This window comes from Argentina silus (assembly GCF_951799395.1).
Source record: "Argentina silus genome assembly, chromosome: 9".
Taxonomy (NCBI): domain Eukaryota; kingdom Metazoa; phylum Chordata; class Actinopteri; order Argentiniformes; family Argentinidae; genus Argentina; species Argentina silus.
The window spans coordinates 15,596,344-15,618,360 of record NC_139663.1 but is presented as its reverse complement, the minus strand read 5'-3'; the positions used below and the strand labels follow the sequence as shown (position 1 = coordinate 15,618,360).

Genomic DNA, 22,017 nt, shown 5'->3' with positions numbered 1-22,017 from the left:
TTTTCATCCTCAAATATAAGCAACTGGTTGGACTGGATCTACACGGTTCTACCCATCATTGTTCATTCTCAACCGTCAAGATGTAAAGCCCCCTGGTCATCCCATGTTACAGACCTACTAGGCAGATCTGTGATACAGAACCTAATTACACTACAGCACTGAGCTGAGCTGCACTGGGCAGGCCTGGTTACGCATCCACCATAGCTGCTGTAACCTCGTGTCCAGACTATCGCGCACAGTGCATACAAGCCTGGAATAACAACGGCCCAAACCTGGCCTTAGTGGGAGTGAATTTACAAAATTAGTAAAGTATTCGTTATTATTTGATTTCAGTGAATCACACGGCTGCAAGGCGTAGCGCTGAATCAGAAACATGTGGTGTGCAAACACTGGGGGGGGGGCAAAGTAAAGCCAATGGCTTTGTGCCATCTGTTTGACACCATTTATATTGGCTTAATGAAGGCCAAGATTGACGCATTGGTCCACCAGACCTTTCACGCATTTGGGTGGAAGTGTCTGGGAATGAGACTATAGCTTGTGTTACAGTGCTGGAAAGAACAATGAGAACAATGGGAGAGTATTCGAGCCGGCCCAGTATCATTCAGGTCGACCCTGTAGTCTGTCAAAGACAACAATCAGTCAGGCTTGTTTTTTTATTTTTATTATTTCCAATATTTTTAATTTTAGACAAGTGAGTAGAAAACAGTTCATCCTGAAGGTCAAATCATTACATCCCAAAAGTTATTTTACAATAAAACTTAACAATGGTTATTTTTTCCCCCTCAAAATCCACTGTTGAAACAATCCATAAAAAAAATACTTCATGTAATCAACCGAAAGCAAGGTCCAAAAGACAACCCTTCTAAAGCGTTAAAGACGTCTGTAAACTCCCTCTGGATAGAGGGCTACATGTAGGAGACAAGACAAGGGACTCTGTTACAACACCCATGCTAGCAGGCCGTTAAAAGACATCCAGTCCATTCCTTTGTTCTTAGAGGGATGCCAGGGTGGATGCTGAGGCCGGCCCTTTCTCCATTGTTAGAAACTCAATTTCTCACATCCTCTCCTCCGCCCTCCACTCATTTCTTCATAATAAAAAAAAAACCATTGGAGAAGAATATCTAAAAGGGAGGGACCCAGACGGATGCAAGGTATCATGTTTCGAACAACTGAGAAAGGCCCGTAGCCTGACAAAGCATTAGCATGGGTCGAGACAGTTCTTTGTCTCAAAAACAGAAAGGACTAGCTTGCTCTAGACAGTTCTTTGTTGCCTCAAAAACAGAGGTGAGGGAACAAGGTGTTTTCTGATGAAATCACAAGAATGTGTCATCAAAAACAAAAACACACTGAAGGAAAAATATGCCACGACAACCATATGACAACTAAATATACAAACACACATTAGGACCCATTGAGAAGAAGGAGAGCACATCGATAGCCCTGTTCACCCATAAACACCACAACCCATGAACCCCAACAGCTTTCCTCAGAGCAATCCTTGCATAGTCATTCCCTCTGTTAAGAGCGATCATTCAAAATCAACAGAAATCGATTTAAATAAGAATCAGAATCGGCTTTTAAAAAGTAGCACAAGTAAAAGTGTTTAAAGACATTTTAAAAATCATCGGATCATGTGTTTATAGAACATGGTGAAAAAAAGTCACATTCCTGAAAGAGGAATCCTTTGGGGGTGGGATGAGGAAGGGCACAGCAGTGGGGGATTATTGGAGTCTGATCGGTGAGATCCACGCTTGTCCCTTATATCTACCCTGTTCACACGATCACTGCTCCGTTGCAAACATTCTGGAGAGGCTCATCGATGCAGTGAAATGCCCTTTCCCTCCTCCTCCCCCTTTACCCCTGTCCTCCGCCCTCTTCCTCCTCCCCCATTCACCTTTGCATGGAGACCGAGGGAGTTTACAAATCAGTGTTGAGTAGTCATTGGGCTGTAAGTGTCTCTGGCGCGTGGCGCAGTGACGGGAGGCGTGGCCAGGCCAGTGTTCCATGTTCTACCACAGGTCCAGGTTCTCCGTGTTGGCAAACCCAGGCTCATCCCGGATCTTCCAGTACGTTCCATTGGATAGCCATGTCTCGTTCCCCGCATCATCCAAGGTTTTCCTGAGAGGAGAGGAAGGGTTCAGTTAACTCATTCAGTGCTGAGGTTGAATAAAGTCGCTGAATGTCAACAATGCGCCACGGGTGACTTTATTTCACCAAAAATGCATAAATGATGATGCTTCATTTTGTAGCCAATCGAAGTATTGTTGCTAGGTAAATACCACAAAACACTTGGCACTCTAGGTTGTTCTGGAATTCTTTGGCAGTTAGTGAGTTAAACAAATGTTATCAGTGCTGTAAAGGGTCTTCCTACATGTGGAAGAAAGCAGGGATCTCTCTAACACTAAATGTTGTAAACTGGATGGTTACTGCCCAGTTCATTAGGGAAGGAGGGGAGAGTTTGTGAGACCTACCTGAAGAACCGAGGCAGGTGCTCCTCTCCTGTCTTGGCCATCTCCTTCCTCCTTTCCCTCTGCTTCTCCTCCACCTCGTCCTTCTTCTTATCTGCCTCTGCCACGCCTCCTTCCTCCAGGATCCTAGGACAGCGAATGAAAGAGAGACGTTTCATTTCATCTTCATTTATCCAGGTTAGTCTCATTGACAAATCTGACATGGGTCAAAATGGTATTTGAATTTCTTTAAATAGTTTGAGCGTTTGCTTGGGCCTGTCTGGAGTGCCAGATGGGGGCGAGGTTTGCAATCCAATGTGCTAGACAAACTCAATCAAGCACATCAAAGTATTTGAATACAAGTGAGACCTGGTGAAAAGGTTAGATTCAGATGTACTGTGTAAAGCTGCAGCAAATGCCTTAAACAGGGTCAGTTGTTAATAGGATTTGGATGGTGGTCTGACCTCTGGTCAGGCCTGTAGCGCGTGTCTGTGGGGGGCAGGACAGCCTCCAGCTCGGGAGTCAACTCGTTCAGCTCTCTGGCGTAGCGGGAGAAGCCCCAGAACTGGGCGTAGTTGTCAGGTTGGGTGTCTGGGGGCGGGGGGGGGGACATGGTGTGAGCACTAGTGTAAATGGCTTATCAACACGGAGAGATTATACATTTCAAAGTGGATTAGAGGAAACAAGTGCAGATTATCACTTTGTGCAGATTAAGTAATATATACACAAACCACAATTGTTAATTTAGAGAATGCATTGGTGTTACAGGATTAGAGATAACATTCTATAGTAATATAGTTCAGATTAGAGGTAGATTATTCTAAAAGAACTCACTCGGTTTCCAGATGCACTGGGGGGTGGGCATGGTGTCACAGAAAATGCCCTCATGCCACAGTCCCCCGAACCTGTGGACCACCTCTCCGGACCGGTCCAGAACCACCCCCTGGACCTCGTTCTTACTGTTGTCTGAGCTCCAGTACCGAGACTGGGTACAGAAATGAATGTTTCAGAGATATGTAAAGCTGCAATACACTTCAAAAGTTGTGTTAAGATACAGGTCATTCCGGTCCCACACATTCCACAAATGACCCTAAACAGCTCCGACCTGTTCTGGCTAGTTTCACAGAGGTGTACCAACAGGCAGAGTGGTTGGAGAGAGGTAAGGAGAGGGAGAGAAAGAAAGAAAGAAAAGAAAGAATTAACACCCATAAAGGGGGCGTGTGTGTATGTGCACGCTCACCTTGACAAAGGTGATCTTGGCGGTGCAGACGTCACTGCTGTTGTTCTTGATGATCACGTCTCCATAGTGCTCCAGCCATCTCTGCTGACTCAGCACGTTGTGGATGCAGGTCACCACTTTGTTCCACTCATAGTGGTCTCCATACCTAAACACCAGACACCACAACACCTTTTACAACCAGCTAGTAGTCTCCATACACAAACACCACACCTTTAGAACTACCTAGTGATCTTCTGTATCTAAAACACAGGTCACGCCTTGTTCCCCTCAGTGCTCTCCATATCTAAAACATCGGAATACAACACAACCTTTAAAACAAGCTCAGTCACCCCCCATGCCCTATGCTTCCAAGGGGGCCAAGAGGCCCAGGTAACAGTGGTCCCCACACCCATGGTGGAGACGATAACAACAACAACAACAGAGTTACACTCACTTAGGCAGAGTAACATTGACCGGGGAAGAGGACTGGATCTCTATTGATTTGCCCCAGAACTTGTGTTTCCATCGCTGGTCTGTGGAACAAGCACAGCAAGACATGTATGGTTAACTTACAAATCTGGAAGGATTTGGTTTGCTCTCAATAGATTAACAGGCTAACAGAGGAACAGCAGTCGTACCTTGCCAGAAGGTGAAGTTGTCAGACTCAGCGTGGCAGGCAGAAATGGGAGGGTGATGGCTGACCTGATAACAGACAGACATGGAACAGTTAGAATGCCCATATTGGCCGAGCACCTGTGTATGCAAGACACTTACATAATCAAATAACTGATGTCAACAAACAGTCAAGATTATTTCCACTGGTGGAGCCATTTTTGACAACTGTATGAACCAGGGGAGGCTGGTGGACCACCATTCTAGAATCTTACCTAAGTGAACTGGGACCAGTTTATAATCTTATCTAAGTGAACTGGGACCAGTGTAGCTACCTGCTCGCTGGCGTAGCGGAAGCCTCGGTCCTCCCGGTTGATCTCGTACGTTTCTCCCAGGACGGGGTTGAAGGGCTTGTAGCGGTATCGCCATGACGCCCAGGCGTAGCCCGAGATGGAGAATGCCGCTATGTACACCTGGACAAGAGGGAGGTAGGGGGTAGTGTGAGGGGAGAGGTTCGAACCTGGGTCTCCCACTTGTAAAGACCCAAGCGTCTACCATTAGGCCAAGGGGACATCCTCCTCTACACTGATATTACAAATCGCAATCGAACAAACCTCTGCTAGTTAACTCTGCTAAAGAGGCTAACTACATAGAAGGCCACGTCATTCTACATGTTTTATTTGCTTTAAAAACTACATCTGCAAAAAAAGCATAAACCATGAGGTAGTAGACATTTGCACCAGGAAATCTGTTGTTCTCACAGATGTTCCTTAACAAGATTCAAGAGAACTAAGCGGGATCAAACCACATTTTATCATAATAGGCTCCAGGTTTTTTTTTTTTTTTTTTTTTTTACACGGGCACATTAAGGGCCACCTCACCATCCTCTCGAAGGGGTCCTCTGTGCGGTTGGCGATGTCTAGCAGCTCAGAGTACTCCAGCTCCTCGCTCATCCTCTGCAGCAGGCACACAGGCTCGTTGAGGGCCGAGGGCATGGAGATCCGGGACAGATCTTTGCCGATGTTGTTGTAGAGGATGTTCATGATGCCGATGTGGCTGTTGTCGGCTCCCGGGGCGGGCATGGTGGTCCGTCGGCCCGTGGCCAGCACAGAGGAGGGCATGTCCGGGGCGCTGGAGATGCTGGCGCGGTACTCCTGGGTGACTGTTGCTAGCAGGGGGTAGAGGCCGTCAGACATTTAGAGATTCTAATCCTCACTTTCAACTATACAACATATCTTTGTCTTATGATGTCTGTTGGATAGATGATTCACTTACTTAAACAAATGTATTTGTTGTAAGTCGCTTTGGATAAAGGAGTCTGCTAAATGCCATAAATGTAAATCTATCTACCTAAACATCCTTAAACCATGTCCACCACCAACATAAGACTGTTCTTCATTCACTTTTTTTTCATATTTCTGTATCTCTTATGATGATTTTTCAATTCCAACCAAGGGATTGGGTGCATAGGTCCTGATCCTTAGGTCTCTTCCAGACAATCTAAGGGCTGTTCTGACTGTTGGGGCTTTTAAAGCCTTAATACGCATCTTTATCAGCCAACCCTTCCTCCTAGACTACCATTCCTGCTTTTATGATAAGGTTATATTCACACTTTTTAAAAAAAAAAATCTACATTTATTTATTTTTGTATCTTATGCACTTTGAGATTATTCTTATAATGAAAAACACTTTATAAATGTAATATATTATAATAATAATTATTATTATTATTATAATTATAATAAGTAAGGTAAGACAGTTCAAAGTAGTGAACGCGTGATGAATGTGGAGTAGGACACTCACAATGGCCCTCGTCAGGTTCCGAGGTGCTTGTGGTGGTGATGTCACTCAGGCCGGACTCGTCTGACGCCTCGTTCTCTGATGAGGTCTCACACACAATCACCTCGCTGGCGTCAAAGTACTCTGCCATGGACTCCGCTAAGGACGGGGTGCGCTGGGGTTGGCGACGGATAGAGGGGGTCGTCTGAGAGGAGGGGGGGGAGAGAGAGAGAGAGAGAGAGAGAGAGAGAGAATTTAGGATTGATTGTCAGAATACAATTAAGTAACACTTGAAAAAGTACTTGGATACAGACTTCCTAAAAAGAAAAAAAGAAAAAAAGAAAAGGGAAGAAAAATAGACAAGACATGCATCCATGCATAGCACATAAACGTAGAGATGGTGAGCTGCACACACACGGTCCTCCTAACCCACAGTAACACACACACCTGGTCCTCCTAACCCACAGTAACACACACACACCTGGTCCTGACGTACTGTACTGAAGGACTCCTCCGTGGAGTCAGAAGACAGTGACATGGAGTGAACTTTGGTCAGACGTGACTGCACATCAACCTGGACGGACGGACACACCACACACCACACAATTAGCATGCTATACAAGCAAGCAAGCAAGAAAGCAAGATATCCCATAACAAGCATAAAAGGCTTCTATCCCCATGTGAAATGTCCCATAGTCACATTCTTAGTTTAAAAACATGCAGGAAAATGATACATAAAAGGAATGACAGAAAGCCATGTGTTAACATAACATTGAGCTCTTTAATAAAAGAAAACCACAATAGTGGTTTTGTGCAGGTGCAAGACAGGCAGTATGTGGGTTGTCCAAACCAAAAAAAAAAAAAAAAAAACACCCTGTTATCGTGTCAGAGAAACAGTTGTGTTTCAAGAGAAGCTAGCCACAGAGAGGTACAACTTCATTTTCACTGAGAGAAATCTACCAACATCTCTGTTTGTACAAGTCTCCAACAAACAGGCTTTTGTTGCCACGTCCTGATAGGCCGGGACAGAGACAGCCCCGCCTACAATGGGGCTGTATCGTGCACAGTCCCACACATTCCCCAAACAACCCTAAACAGCTCCGACCTGTTCTGGCTAGTTTCACAGAGGTGTAACAACAGGCAGAGGTTGGAGGGAGGTATGGAGGGAGAGAAAGAATGGGTGTGGTATGTGGAAACCTCAGCTGTGTATTTTAAAACAGTGGCTATCTGTTTGACTGAATGTGGTTGTGACTGTTCCTTTGTTCGCTGGGCCTCTCTCTCTCTACCTGTTCATCTGGTTGAGGCCAGCAGCTGTTCCAGTCCAAGACTGATGCTTGTTCAGTTGAATCCCTACTGTAATACTTGACATTTCTCCTTTGAGCTTCACAGCCTTTTTTCAAAACACTTGCATAAAACCAGGAGAAAGGTCACCCTCCCTAAACTGTTGCTTATTTCCCCCTTTCTGTGTAAAAGTGTGTGTGTGTCTCCTACCTCAGACAGGGTGCTACAGAGCGTAGCCAGCTGATGGGAGGTGGACTGGCGCAGGTCCGGTCCAGTCCAGGCTTGTCTGACCCGCTCTCTCTCCAGGGCTAGATTATCATGGACTGACTTCAGAGATGTGTGGACTGAGGAATGAGGAGACGAGAGACAACAACGTCATTTACAGTCTAACTTGAACCAGAGCACTGTTCTCTAGACCAACCAACTAGGCCAAATCTCTAGTCAAACTAATGGACCTAGAAGCACCATCTGTGACTGACATGTAGCCCTGTGTGGAATGCCAAAGCCCTTAGCCACAGTATGTCTGACAGCACTAGGTGAACCACACCTGGGCTCCTCCTCCGACCTCTCCCCTCATACCCACTGGTAAATAATACCTGAACTTTTGCACACACACACAGTAAAATAGTTGTCTTTCCTTTCTCTAGCTCTTGTGATTTCTTCTCCTAGAAAGTCTGACTTTTGATGTGATGCGATGATTGTGATGTAAAGTTGTTTCACTTACTTTAGACTAATGTATGTATTTGTAAGTCGCTCTGGAGAAGAGCATCTGCAAACATGACTAAAATCCCACCCCAACAAAGAATGAAAACAAGGAGAAATGTCCACCTAAACCATAAGCCGGGGTGAAGCAAACCAATGTTGCTCAAACCAAACACTGTAGGGGTTAGGGGCGGATATGACATCGAGAGCTGGTGTTAGATGCCCTGGTGTCCCCCCTCTCCCCCTTCTCTCCCCCCACCTGCCCCTCTCTTCATGCCCCCTTCCCCCCCCCTCTTACGCCTGTGGGACACGGCACAGATGTCCTGCTGCAGCTTCTTGGCCTCCGGGGAGGTGGCGAGGGGGTTGGACAGCTGGGAGTACACGTAGTCCGGGATGGACTGTACGGACGCACCAGCGCCCAGGTTCGATGCAGTGGACGTGCTCAGGTGGCTGGACGTAAACTGGGGGGAGGGGGAGGCAGCAGAGGTGGACAACAGAATTGTCTCGTTAGCAGAGTCACAGTAACTTGACAATAACAACATGTGCAGTAATGTTCATATTCAAATGGTAATTACTTGTAAAATTATCTGTGATGAGTATGATGTTTTGCAAGGGTGGAGGGTGGTGCGTTTACCATGCCGAGGGCCTCCACTCTGGACAGGGTGCGCGAGTGACCAAACACCTTCCCTGCCATCTTCTTTTTGGGCTTCTCAAGGGTGAGATTCTAGAAGAGGAGAACAATGAATACACCAGCCTGAACCACCACCACAACAGCATCACAAAAGAAACACTCAAACAACCTCTCAGTCCAGCTGGTACACAACCAATACCATACATGAAGAAATCATATTGGTTAATCATCAAGTGTGATTGTGTTATTATTGAGTAATGAGGGCGGGACCTCACCTGCATATTGATTCGCCGCTCCAGTTCAGTGTCAGTGATTGGCATGCCTTCATCCAACCAATGGAGTCTCTGGACCAGCTGAGCCAGCTCTGACAGCTCCAGCTGGCAGCGAGCCAGCTCTGGAGGGAACACACACGAAGAGGATGATTATCAAAGACTTGGAGAGGAGAGTAGGCTCAGAGTAGAGTTGGATATTCATTTGTACAGTCACTTTATAAGTCTCACTCGCTCTCTTGGTATGTATGCATGTATGTATGTATAGTACCAGTCAAAAGTTTGGACACACCTTCTCATTCAATGGTTTTTCTTTATTTTTATTATTTTCTACATTGTAGATTAATATTGAAGACATCAAAACTATGAAGGAACACATATGTAATTATGTAGTAAACAAAAGTGTTAAACAAACCAGCATGTTTTATATTTTAGATTCTTCAAAGTAGCAGTAACCTTTTGCTTTGATGACCGCTTTGCACACTCTTGGCAAGGTGTGTCCAAACTTTTGACTGGTACTGTACATATGTATGTAGGTGTGTGTGTGTGTGTCCTCACCCTGTGAGCAGGAGTCCGTGTCCTGGGTCTGTTGTAGCCACGCAGACACCTTGTTGTTGGCACCGGGGGCAGTGGCTGTCGGACCCCTAGGCTCAGCTGTACCCTGGAAGATTGACGCAGAGCTGGCATAGTGGCCATACTGGCCCCATGAAGGAGGGAGGGGGGAGAGAGAGAGAGAGAGAGAGAGAGAGAGAAGACAACTGTCAGTTAAAGTCAGTCAGTCTGTTTAATTCTGAATATGACAGTGTCTGGTTGCAAGATGTTTCATTTGAATATCAGTGATTTGTTTCACTGTGTGTAGCAGCATACACCACGTATGCACACATCCACTTATTAGTTGTACAGCACAAAAACTACAACGGCAAAAATCAGTTTCTCTTTCTTCTACTCACCATGCCTGGCGTGGCGCTGTTTCTCTGGGCCAGGCTGGCCATGGAGGGCAGACTGGTGTTGCCGATGGAGAGGGCATGCAGGACCCCATGGTGCACGCTCATGGCCTCGTTCTTCTTGAAGACGCGGTGGGCACACAGCTTGGTCAACCAGATGTAGAACAATTCATGACTCTTAGCCTGATGGAGGGAGAGGGAAACGGTCAATAGCATGTCGGTGCAGGTGTCTGTCAGATCAGCTTTTCACAACTTACCAAATATCAAAATCACATTAGGAATAGTCCAGAAAAACAAGATTTACGGAATCTACAACCCTTTATCGGATCTACATCAGTGGAGGCAGAAATCGGAGGACGGGCTCATTGTAATGCATGGAATGAGGAATGGCATCAAACACCCATCCATTACAATGAGCCCATCCTCTGATTTCTACCTCCACTAGCCTCCCCTGTTCTACATTCATAAATAGCTGCAGTTCCCATGACACACAGGCAGCTCACTACTCTGTAGGGATTCTGAGGGAGCAGAACTGACCCGGCCATACCTTGATGTGGTAGAGGTTGTCTCCGGCATCCAGGTCAATGCGTTTGGACTTCTTGTTGATGGACATCACAGCCAGACTAACGTCGAGACATCCATGCAGCTTCCCTCGTTGGATCTGACAGGTGGAGAAATCACAGCACATTGTAACCACTTGCCTTACTTTAACATATATACATAAAGTCAATCATACCATAACCTGGAACTTTCACCAAATCTGACACTGATTTCAGACCATGTGCCTGTTACTTGTGTTTGTGTGCTTGATAGTGTGTGTGTGTATCAGGGGAGGCTGGTGGTGGTAGAAATCGGATGTGTACCTCCACCAGCTTACTCTGGTGTGTAGGGGGGAGGGCTTTGTGTGGATACTTACGTCTTGCTGTGTCTTGGAGTACTTGAGGATCCCCTTTGCCAACATGAAGTACCTCTGGGAGACCAAACAGCAATGTCAGACATGAGAAACAGGGGTAAAACTGAGCCACGATGGTAGCCCCAAGCTTAAATACCCGAACTGTGCCAGAATGGCGGCTCTATGCTCTTCACTGTGCCCCAATGGTGAAACTGAGGCACAATGGCAGCCCTGTACTACAATGTCCGAACTGGGCCCCAATGGCGGACCTAAGCCCCAACGGTGAAACTGTGGACACTGTGCCCCATTACGACAGCACTGTGGCCCCACAATGTCCACCCATTACTACCTTGTGCCATCCTTTGAGAGGGTACTTCCTCCTCTTCATGAGGTAGCCTTCGCAGATGCCTGGGGTGTTGTGGTCCATGGCCATGCCCGGCCCCACTCCCTGGTCCATCTGCTGCTGCAGGTCCTCAATCACTTCCCAGTGTCTGGAGTTCTACAGATGGAGAGGAGAGAGAGGGTTTAAAACACAGACAGAGACGTGGACGTGTACAACCTCAACCAAGTAATCCTCAACCATTTTGAATGCGTGTATGGTTGTGCTCCAGTGGCTGATGAAACTCATTTTAACTGAATGTAAAATCGATGTTAATTCTAAACGTAGCTGTACCTGTCTAGAGGTGCGGGAGGAGCCCGTGCTGCCATTCCGTGAGTGGTCGGGCTTGAACCCTCCAGCTGGGGACTTGTCCAGATTCAGAACGCTCATCAGTGATTGGCTGCTGGTCAGAGAAGACGGGCACACCTGAGGGTCCATCTTCACGATTGGATGGGAAAGGATTAAAAGTCTGCCTTCAGGAAACACTCTCTCATTGCAAGGAACACAACTCTGTTGAAGACAAGGGGACAGATGTCAGTAGGGAAGAGATCAACACAACAAAACACATAGCAAAGAGAGTTTGAGCCCAGGTTTCAAAACACTTCCTTGGTTCTAAACATGCCAAATACATTGTGGAAAAACAGAACTGTCACATCAAACAAAACATCAAAGACAGACTATACAAGACAGAACACAACCTAATAGTGACATCACAACAAAGCTGCAGGTGGCACCAGGGGTGTTTGGTGGCTTGCCTGCTAGCCTCCATTTTAAAACCCCAGATAAAAATTACCTGCAGGAGGAATGTCCATTATTGAAATTCAAGTCAAAGATAAGGAGTCAAAACTTCACGTGTCTTTCTGCTGTCGGGCAAGGCGGGAATGAGGAAAGACGACCTTCACTTTAACTGGGTCCCTCCGTCTTACCAAGCCTCTACACGTTTAGATTGGTCTCATAACAGCCCATGGTGGACAAACCGGTAGTTAAGAGGCCAGGGAACTGAGGAAGTGTGGGTTTGGAGGCACATGACAGCAGGATGCCACACAAAAAAGGCTACAGAGAAAATATTGTCTATTCTATAGGCTATTCATTAGTAATCTGTTTTCTAATGCATAGCCAGACTAAAGACTTTTCTAACAAAACACCACCTTTCATAAGAATATTGGCGACCTTGGCAGAAAAAGCAGAGAAACGCAAAGCATCAGAGTGAAAGCCACTAGCAAGTTAGTCTTAAGCCTGACTGGCTTTCAAACACTGCCAAATGTACTGTACCCAACTACTGAAGCAACAGTCCCCAATGACAAAAGTATGACTCAACTCACAGAACAAAGATCTATCCAGCATCCAGAGCTCCTTCCGATTCCACAAAGAAGGTTTTTTTCCATTAGAAGTATAACACTATCTAGGCCAACACCGTCCAGGCCAACTCGTGGGACACCAGTGTTGTGGCGCCACGCCTGTGTTGTGATCTGTCAGGTTCTACCAAGCAGAGCTGTTGCATATCAAAGACGGGCGAGGAACTGGGTGGGGTTAGAAGGACAGAGAGTAGGTTACCTCACCACACATACACCCCAATACAATACTTACTGGACAAGCTCTCAGGTATTGCTACATCAACCCCTATGACACACAGGCTTAGTTCACACTACAGAGCCAAACCTAGCTGTAGAATGGAAGGGAGGTAAGGCTCACTCGATAGGGAGTAAGGGAAGGGGGTGTATCAATTTGGAATGGAAAGGACCCCAGGATTGTGCCTCAGCATTGTGCCACAACATTCCCTTGATGCTTTGCACCACACTTCACCGAGGCTAGGTCCATATCTAACAGGGACTACTGTTTTAGTTACAACAAAACATCCTGGATGATGCAGTCTAGAGATTATGACTGAAACATCAGTATAATCGAAGTGATGATGAGGTTCATGTTTGTCCCCCACTCTGACCTGGGGAACCATCAGAAGAACCTGGTCTACACCTACACCTGGTCTGCTAACCTGACTCAGTTTACCTTTTGGCAGTGGAGCACTCTTCTCCTACCAGTTCTCTGGAACATTCTATCAAATGGTAGCTTTCATCATACAGAGAATTCAAAGACTGCATCAAGCTTGGTGCCCTAGTACGATCTAATAAGCTGCCGCCCAGGAGAAGGCTCATTTTACTCAGCCACAATCCTGCGAAATCAAGACCCAATATCAGACTCCATGACTCAAGGTTGTGTGATGCTAACAATTCACTGTTATCCCTAGGCTGGGTGATGAAGAATGCTGATTTGACTGTGACACATACAATGACAATGTGGAATATGTCGGTGAACCAGTAAACAGAGCGGAAGGGGATGGAGAGACAAAGAGGACGCAAATTCATACAAGATGCTTCATAAACTCAAACTAATCGTAATACCTGTGTGACAGTTGGACACACTAGTCCCTTGTATCTCCTGAGAGTTGGTGGCCATTTTGGAATTCACCAGTACTGACAGAGACCTCCACTGTGTGTATCTATAATATGCTGCAACTGCGAGACACAGAAAGAAAGAACACAGACAGACCCGCTGGAGGCTGAACTGACAGGTTTCTGCTCTTCCTTGAGGAATGTGCCAGAACCACATGCTGCACCACCCAGACTCCTGGCCACCCAGACTCCTGGCCACTAGGGGATGGACAGACACACACGTTTCCAGTGTCGACTGGCTTACCGCACTCTAGACATGTAGATGTAGAGTTCCGCAAACTCGGTATGCGACAGAAGATAGAGAACAGGAAGTATTAGTCTGAGGGAAGTACGACACACGTTCAAACAAGGCCATGGTGGTAGGAATGTTTTGGGAGATCTTGTCTTTATAAGGATTTCACCCGTATAAAAGTAGCCTAGGCCTGGGGGCGCTTAGTGGCATAGCACACTAATGCACTTACCACGTAATCACAAGGTTCCTGGTTCGATTCCAACCCTCGACCTATCTTACGTCATTCCTCTCTCCCATCCTTCCTGTCAATCTCTACTGTCTCTATCCCAATAAAGCAGAAATGCCCTAAAAACATATTTAAAAAAAAATTATAATAAAAATAGCCTAGGCCCTTCGGACTTCACACCAGGCAAACTGGTCCACACAACAGACGCTATATGGGCCTAGGCGATTAGAAAGCGGACAAGGCTGAAAGATGGCATTCTTATGGGCACCATGCGGCCACTGTAAACTCCAAAACAATGGCATTCTGGGAAGGAGACATTTGAGAGTTGTTGTTCGGTTAACAAATGTGTACGCCTTCCTGTATGGGGACAAGGAAGTCGGTTCTGTACTGCTACAAATTCAACATTCCTGCTTAAAAAGCTAACCATTTCCATTTTAGTTACAAACACAGGGCAATACAGTTATGCAGAATAGTGGAGTGGACTGCTTAGACTCCGGAGTCACCCGCAGAGAGTGACTTCATCAGCGGAAAGAGTGTAAATCTAACACCCAAAAAGAGAGTTCTAGTGTAGAACAAGCAGCATTCTATCACAAGAAGAGAATTCTCAGAGGCGCAGCTGGTTTGTCAGACGCGCATGTGTGTTTTAGGTAACACTTGTTAACATAAGAATCCTTCTTCAAAGCTCTCTCAAAAGACCCATTGGCTAATGTCGATTGACTGCAGGCGATTACAAGACTTTTGGACCATAAATTCCCGCCGCTGGACTATTTGGGGGAAAAACTAGGTCAATATGGTTGACAGTTTACGCACGTTTGGTAAATTATTTACTTGAAGTCCAAATCTTTACGCACATTTCGATTCTATTCATAACCTTTGTGTCATTTATGACATTTGACATTGTTTAGTATAAAGGACGAACTTAAAGTTTTAGCTATTTGTGTTACCGCACCACATGAAAGATGTGTGCATCCATTTGGTAATTAGCATGCTCAACGAGAAGGCCTTGTGCATGGACATAATGAGACTTGAAATATCCGACACGATCAACTTTCTGACTTCAAATGAATAAGCAATCAAGCAAAGAAAAAAAAAATCTAACGAAATCCAACAACAAATGATCCACAAACATACCACAAAGTGAAATATATGGAAACCATTGATGGAAACCAATTTATAAACAAATTGCAACCAGCAATAAATTGAAAAAAAAAAAGTTAATCAAACGAATTAATCAAAGAAAGCCAAACGATTTAACCAAACTTTACGCACCAGCCCTACCGACCAGCGACAACATAAAATCGAAAATCTCACCTGAAAACTCTTGATAATCCGTGTTTGAGGCTAGCGCAAATAGACTGACAACTCCAATGCTGAAATCTCTCTGTGAACTTGACTCCTCTTCAGCGTCCTCCCATTGGTCATATCGCACCATTACGTCAGTCTATCGTCGAGGTGCGACGTCGCAGGTGACAGGAGAGGTGTGGCCTCCCATCACTTACCTGCAAATTTATTATCAAGACACGAAACCCATTGATATCTATAAAGGCCGCGCCCGCATAGAAGGTAGCCAATTTTGTAGTGGAAACAGCCACTCAAAAAGCTGACTGAAGTCTTACATAAAACACAACGATATCGCCTTACCTCTGAAGCATCGATCTATGCGCACCACCAACTTCTGTTTCACATGAACTGAGGTGACCATAAATGCGTTTATTTCAAATAGCAACATTAACAATATTTTAAATACACAAAATATTGCCCTTTTTACGCCACTGTCGTCTTTTTATTTTGTTATGAGTTATAAATAGTGAATCGCAAGAGGATGTGTTTTCATGTATTTTTGGCCCGACCAGTATGGGCAAAAAAAGGAGCTAAGTGCTTTCAATCAGTTTGGCCTATTATTCTAGCAGGGTGTCGGGCCAATCTCAGGAGTAAGGATGTGTGAACGTAGTGACAAGATTCAGTGGGGTGTCTCTCTCGAAAGTGCCAGCGCCCTCACCACTTCACACCTGCCTGTAAAGACATATGGTTGAGCCAAAAGGCCGACCGTGAGGATTAAGACGACGGGATGTGGTCGGATAAGATCCCTATAAAATTGTAATATTAGTGTTGTGATGGCCCGCACTCTTTGTCATTTGATTCGAGAATGATACCCTCTTGACGAAGAAGAAGCAGCCAAAGCAAGCAGACGATAGAAGTACGCAAGCAGTAAATATGTTGTCGATAAGGTTTGTGTTTCCAACGTCGTTTTACAATTTGCATAATAAACCCATACCCCAGAAAACATATTATTGTGCTGTGATGTGAACGCTTCTATACAGTATCCTTCTTATTTACCATGGCATTTATAATGTCGTTTAGATTAATTTAATTTAAATGCAATGTACAGAATTGTGATTTTCCAAATGAAAAGTGAAAAAGAGGCAATGACTCCTCACCTACTAACCCCATACAAACACACACACACACACACACACACACTACACACTAAGTGCACCATGCCATGTCACAGGCCTACGTGAGCATGAGGGATCAATCTACTGAGAGAAAAAACAGATCCTCTGTCTTCACTGAATGGGATGCCTGGGTCTGGTTAGACTGGTCAAGTGTGTTACCTCCATTACCGGCCCTGACTGGGCCACTGGCTCTAAGCTTTAGGACCTGGCTTCACCAACCACAGCTGGCATATCCCTCGGAGGAATGGAGGGCGTCCTCTCTCTCTCTCTCTCTCTCTCTCTCTCTCTCTCTCTCTCTCACACACACACACACACACACACACACACATACACACTCTCTCTCTCTCTCTCTCTCTCAGACACTGGTATCGATGTTTAGGAACTGGCTCTGCTGCTTTTGAAGAATCTGGAGGACAAGTTTCTCAACACAAGCATAACAAATATGCAAAACACATACACACACAATATCTAAATATATTGTAAAACACACATGCATGTTACAGATGTTCACACTAACTCCCCTCACCTGTTCGAGGTGCTTACAGTTAACACACACATTCACAGAAATACACATGTACAAACAACAAATGCATTTTCATTTACAGTATTTTACAGTATTATTAGCTTTGCAGTATTGCTACCTCTGCCAAGTTACTGTAAAATTAAATAAATATATATATACTATATCTGTGTCTGTCAAAACAATGTGCTCCAACAAAACCTGTTCAAGTATGCTGATCTTATATAACAGCTCCAGGGATGAGCGAACCTGGAGGCAGTGGTGTCTTCAGAGAGGAGGTTGCTGGAGGTAGAACTCAGAGGATGTAATATCATTGTAACACATGCATCCTCTGATTTCTACTTCCCCCAGCCTCCCCTGGTGTAAACCGAGTATTGTTGACAGAGTGTTGACAGAGGTTGCTGAGGTGATTAAGCGACCGGGTATGAATGGTGTTCACTGCTTAAGATGTTCAATAATGACCAAGGAATCCTTCTGGAATGTGACAGATGTTGACTGAGTGATCTATGTATTTAGTTCAGTTTCTGGCTTCAGTGCCACTGACTCAGTATGAAACATTTCTTCATAGGTAGGTAGTACTAGATGTTTTTAACTCGCAGATCAGCAGTGGATAATTATGCACCAATCATGGGGGAGAATGCTTTAAAGTAGCCATGTCTGATGTTGTGTGATTTACATTTAGTCATGTTCAGGGTTCATAGTGAACACCTTATTAAACAAACTATTCAAATTCTTCAAATGTATCTGTAAACTTTTTATTGAATCACCCTAAAAGTGCAGTTTTTTAAACTGTAGCCCTGCTTAAGGAGTGGTTAGGATAGTGCTTGCAGAAGCAAAACAATATTACAGTAAACATCATTCCTCATTATCAAAGGAACAGGGGGTAACTACTCTGCTCTGATCTGCCATAGGTAAACAACAGAGAGGGTGGGACACACGCTGCTCACACATCCCCCATTTACAAGGTTTATATTACAGAATCATCTTTTAACAGTGGTATGACAAACACACACACACACACACACACACACACACACACACACACACACACACACACACACACACACACACACACACCCAGCAGCCCTGTTTGGCCCTACAGTAGCCCTGTTTGGCCCTACAGCAGCCCTATTCAGCCCTACAGTAGCCCTGTTCGGCCCTACAGCAGCCCTGTTCGGCCCTACAGCAGCCCTGTTCGGCCCTACAGCAGCCCTGTTCGGCCCTACAGTAGGTAGAACCTTGTTTTCTAAGAGATTGCCCCCCTTCATCTGTTGACAGATTCGACTAGGACGAAGCGCCGCCTCTCCTGTGTTATATAACCTGGATGTTAGATGTGACAGCTATGTCATCACATGTCAGTCAGCGAGGGGGCGGCCTTAGTGTTCCCCATCACACGCTGTTCTCATTCCTTCATCTGTTCTTCCCTCCTCATAGTATCACTATGAGCACAATAACCCAGGGCAAACACACACACACACACACACCTACACATCTGTCACAAACACACACACACACACACACCCCTACACATCTGTCACACACACACACACACACATCTACACACCTGTCACACACACACAGACACACACATCTACACACCTGTCACACACACACACACACACACACATCTACACAACTGTAACAAACACGCACGCACACACTTCTGTCAGACACACACACACGCATGCATGCACGCACGCACGCACACACACACACACACACACACACAGTGACAAGTGAACAGAAGAAGCTATCATCTCTTGTTCAACACATCTGTATTTATTAATGACAGTAAATTATACAAGACAAACATGATGACTTTTTGAACTGAACAGTTTGTTTTTGTGTTTTTTTCTTCTTAGTCTTTGTGTTTGCTAAGCACTAGGCATGGGGTAAAAAAATACACAAGGAATGAATGGACCCCCCCTCCCCCATTCTCCTGTCAGAGGAGGGCAATGGACACCCCCCCCCACACTCCGTTCTCCTATCAGAGGAGTGCACTGCTAACATACTGCATCAGCGGTGGATACCGCAAGTCTTGAACTTTGTTTTTCAGAGAGTTTTCAACCGTATTCGTCTGCCATGTTGAACCTCATACCCTCAAACTAATATGACAGAAAAAAGCAAATGTACAACAGAACATTAAAGCGAGAGAACAACAGATGCTCTGTTCTAGAATGTCTTAGCGGCGCAGTCCCATCACCCTATTGGCTTGTAGTCTGTGTGTGTGTCTGCTTCCTGTTTCCTGTTTCCTGTGTTGTATAACCTGTACAGGTGTCTGATCATGCATTTTCCCCAGCATATACACTGGATGCTTACACTGAGTCACCGTCTACAGAATCCAGGGCTATCGCGACAGCTGAAAACATAGTGAATGTTGTGTTATCACATTAGATAATTCAAGCCTCCCCCCCACCCACCCACCCACCCAACCATTAAGACTAAAGGACTGAGGTTCTGCTATCCGCAGACAGACATTGGTGCTTGATTGAGGTTGCCTGGCACAATGGAACCAATGGAATAGTCCCAAACCCCGCCCATCTGGCACTGCGGGCAGGCTAAAGCAACCTCTCAAATACTCTCCCACCTAGGTCTGGTTATTGAGGTTACAGCTGTGTTGGTCATAGTTGGTTCTCTACGACATGGTTGGTTCTCTACGACAAGCACACACTCGTAACATCCTGTTCACAGTAAATGCATGTAATGATTTCTGCAGTCAGCTGTCTGTAGACATGTTAGCAAGTACGCTGGTTAGATCCCATGGTACGTAAGATCACTGATGACCGTTGTGACTTATCTGCGAGGTTATCCACACATTGATGGAATGTTAGTGTGTGTGTGCATGTATGTATGTGTGTGTGTGTGTGTGTGTGTGTGTCTGTGTGTGTGCGTGTACGTGTGTGTTTGTGTGAACATGATTCATATAGTCCAGTTAGTGGATGATGGTTCCAGTCCAGTGTCTGCCAGTCAGCTAGGTCCAGCTCCTTCAGGAGAGGGTTAAGGAGGGGTTGAGAGGAGACTGGGTCCGTATTGGGACGAAAACTATACAGGCAAGTAAGTCCCTTTGTTGAGTTAGGTCCATTTGGGAGAGAGGTCATATACTGCATCTAGCCATCAGGAAAGCACTATGTGACAAAGAGCATAGCTGGTAGTTCTGATACAGTTGGGAAGAGTTAAAATGGAGGTATTATTGAGATTAGAGAGTTGAGATGGAGGTATTATTGAGATTAGAGAGGCACTGCTTATTTCTTAGGTTGACTTTCTGACGGCCACAGCTGTACATTCAACATGTGACCTTACTGTAGGCATCATAGAATTAGAATGGGAATCATCATCATCATCATCATTCTCATTCTGTGGGAGGCATCCGGTTCAAGCATACTGTAACTGTATACACAGTAACAATGATTCAGTGTCATTCATCAGTTCATCAGTTCACACACAAAGTGGCTTTTGGATTGGAATGCTGTTGCTTTTGTACCCGCCCAAAGCTCACTGCTGAAGTGTATCAAATTAGGGGACATAGAAAGAAAAGTCCACTGTGGTTTTGACAGAATTGCAACTCAATAGGAGACCTTGAGCTATATAAATGCTGTAGATCAGAAGTAGCTTTAACCTATGGGACAAGAGCCATGTGTCACATGCATCTTAATCACTATGGTGTGTAGCAGGGGAGCCAGCCATTCCTCATTCCATTCCACACACTACAATGAGCGCGTCCTCTGATTTCTACCTCCTCCAGCCTCAAACGGTGTGTGGATCGTAGTGGCCTACCGATAGGCTACTCTCTCCTCAAACCCATCAGAGATGGTGTTGTTCTGTCTCAGCGTAACGTCTCAGGGTTGTGTCTCACCTCAGGGGTTACCTAACACTGCAAGGCTGTGCCCAATGGCGCATCATCAAATCACTATTCCATAGTAAATATAAGCTTGTCCATAAGCATGTCCATTGGGATATCTATGAGGCTTTAATGCACAAAATAATTATATTTTAGGACCATACTTATGGTGGACTGGGGAGAAATATACTTACAAAATGATTTTTGAGTGAAGTACTCAGTTTTCCTAAACTGAGGACTGGCTGTTGACCTGGTAATCCCTCTACTATAGCACTGCAACAGTGACACCTACTGGTGGTGAGGTGAAACTGCCTCAATATTCATAACAATGAGCGTTCTCTCCTGTCCATAAACTCAGACTCATTCAAACATGATTATATACTGGAGACAGGTGCCAATGAGCTTCAAATAGTTCCATATAGCTTCCTGGTTAAACGTCCTGATTTACCCAATATAGATTTTTGATTGGACTAACAACCGGTTGCCTGGCAACATGCTCCATGAGTATAATATAATGCAACTCAATTTGACGTTGGCCAATAGAAAATGGACCCATTGATTGGCGCTTCTCTTCCTTCTAGAACTTTCATAATCACCTGGGGTCAGACTGCACAGAGCTCACCTGTTCATATCAACACACTCTATCTCAGTTTAACACATCAACACATTAAGACTTTACAATGACCCCAGACTTCCCCTGGTACGATCAAACGAAAACAACACCTCCTAGGCCTTTAATCTTTTAAAAAAAGAAAAGAAAAAAAAGAATACATTTCAGGCTCAATGATTGCGACTTATAGGAGGATGCTCTCGGCTGAGCGACGGAGAGGACACAGAGAGAGAGAGAGAGAGAGAGAGAGAGAGAGAGAGAGAGAGAGAGAGACATACCTCGCCCCCATAAAAAACATACACGACCGGACACAGTTGTCAAAGATGAGCTAGCCTGTTTCCAGACGTGTACGTGCTTTAGCCATCTCCTACGTAGCTCTCGCTATCAAGCCATACATGCATAGCAAGACAACGTCTAGGTTAGTCATATGAGTTAGCTGAAGCATGTGCCAATAGCTAGCTGGTGTGGATAGCTAGCTGGCGTGGGTAGCTAGCTGGCGTGGATAGCTAGCTGGTGTAGATTGCTAGCTG

The 22,017-nt window shown here is 45.2% G+C and overlaps 1 protein-coding gene across 4 annotated transcripts; it reads right to left on the bottom strand.

Moving 5' to 3' along the window:
• Positions 1-639: 639 nt before the first annotated feature.
• Positions 640-15,465, bottom strand: LOC310810117 (oxysterol-binding protein-related protein 7-like). 4 transcript variants are annotated; one of them, XM_083677755.1, is made up of 23 exons: positions 15,375-15,465; positions 12,478-12,675; positions 11,450-11,665; positions 11,126-11,275; positions 10,801-10,854; positions 10,432-10,545; positions 9,891-10,067; positions 9,499-9,637; positions 8,947-9,065; positions 8,675-8,764; positions 8,339-8,501; positions 7,549-7,682; positions 6,539-6,631; positions 6,082-6,262; positions 5,160-5,446; positions 4,614-4,751; positions 4,305-4,368; positions 4,121-4,199; positions 3,688-3,832; positions 3,282-3,432; positions 2,912-3,038; positions 2,472-2,594; positions 640-2,118 (listed from the first exon to the last, which is right to left on the bottom strand). In XM_083677755.1, the coding sequence occupies exons 2-23, from the start codon at positions 12,538-12,540 to the stop codon at positions 2,010-2,012; spliced, it is 2,916 nt and encodes a 971-aa protein (XP_083533881.1). In that variant the 5' UTR covers positions 12,541-12,675; positions 15,375-15,465; the 3' UTR covers positions 640-2,009. The 4 variants fall into 4 exon arrangements, with proteins under 4 accessions (XP_083533881.1, XP_083533882.1, XP_083533883.1 ...); XM_083677756.1 differs by having other exon boundaries at positions 5,160-5,440; XM_083677757.1 differs by lacking the exon at positions 6,539-6,631.
• Positions 15,466-22,017: the final 6,552 nt, after the last annotated feature.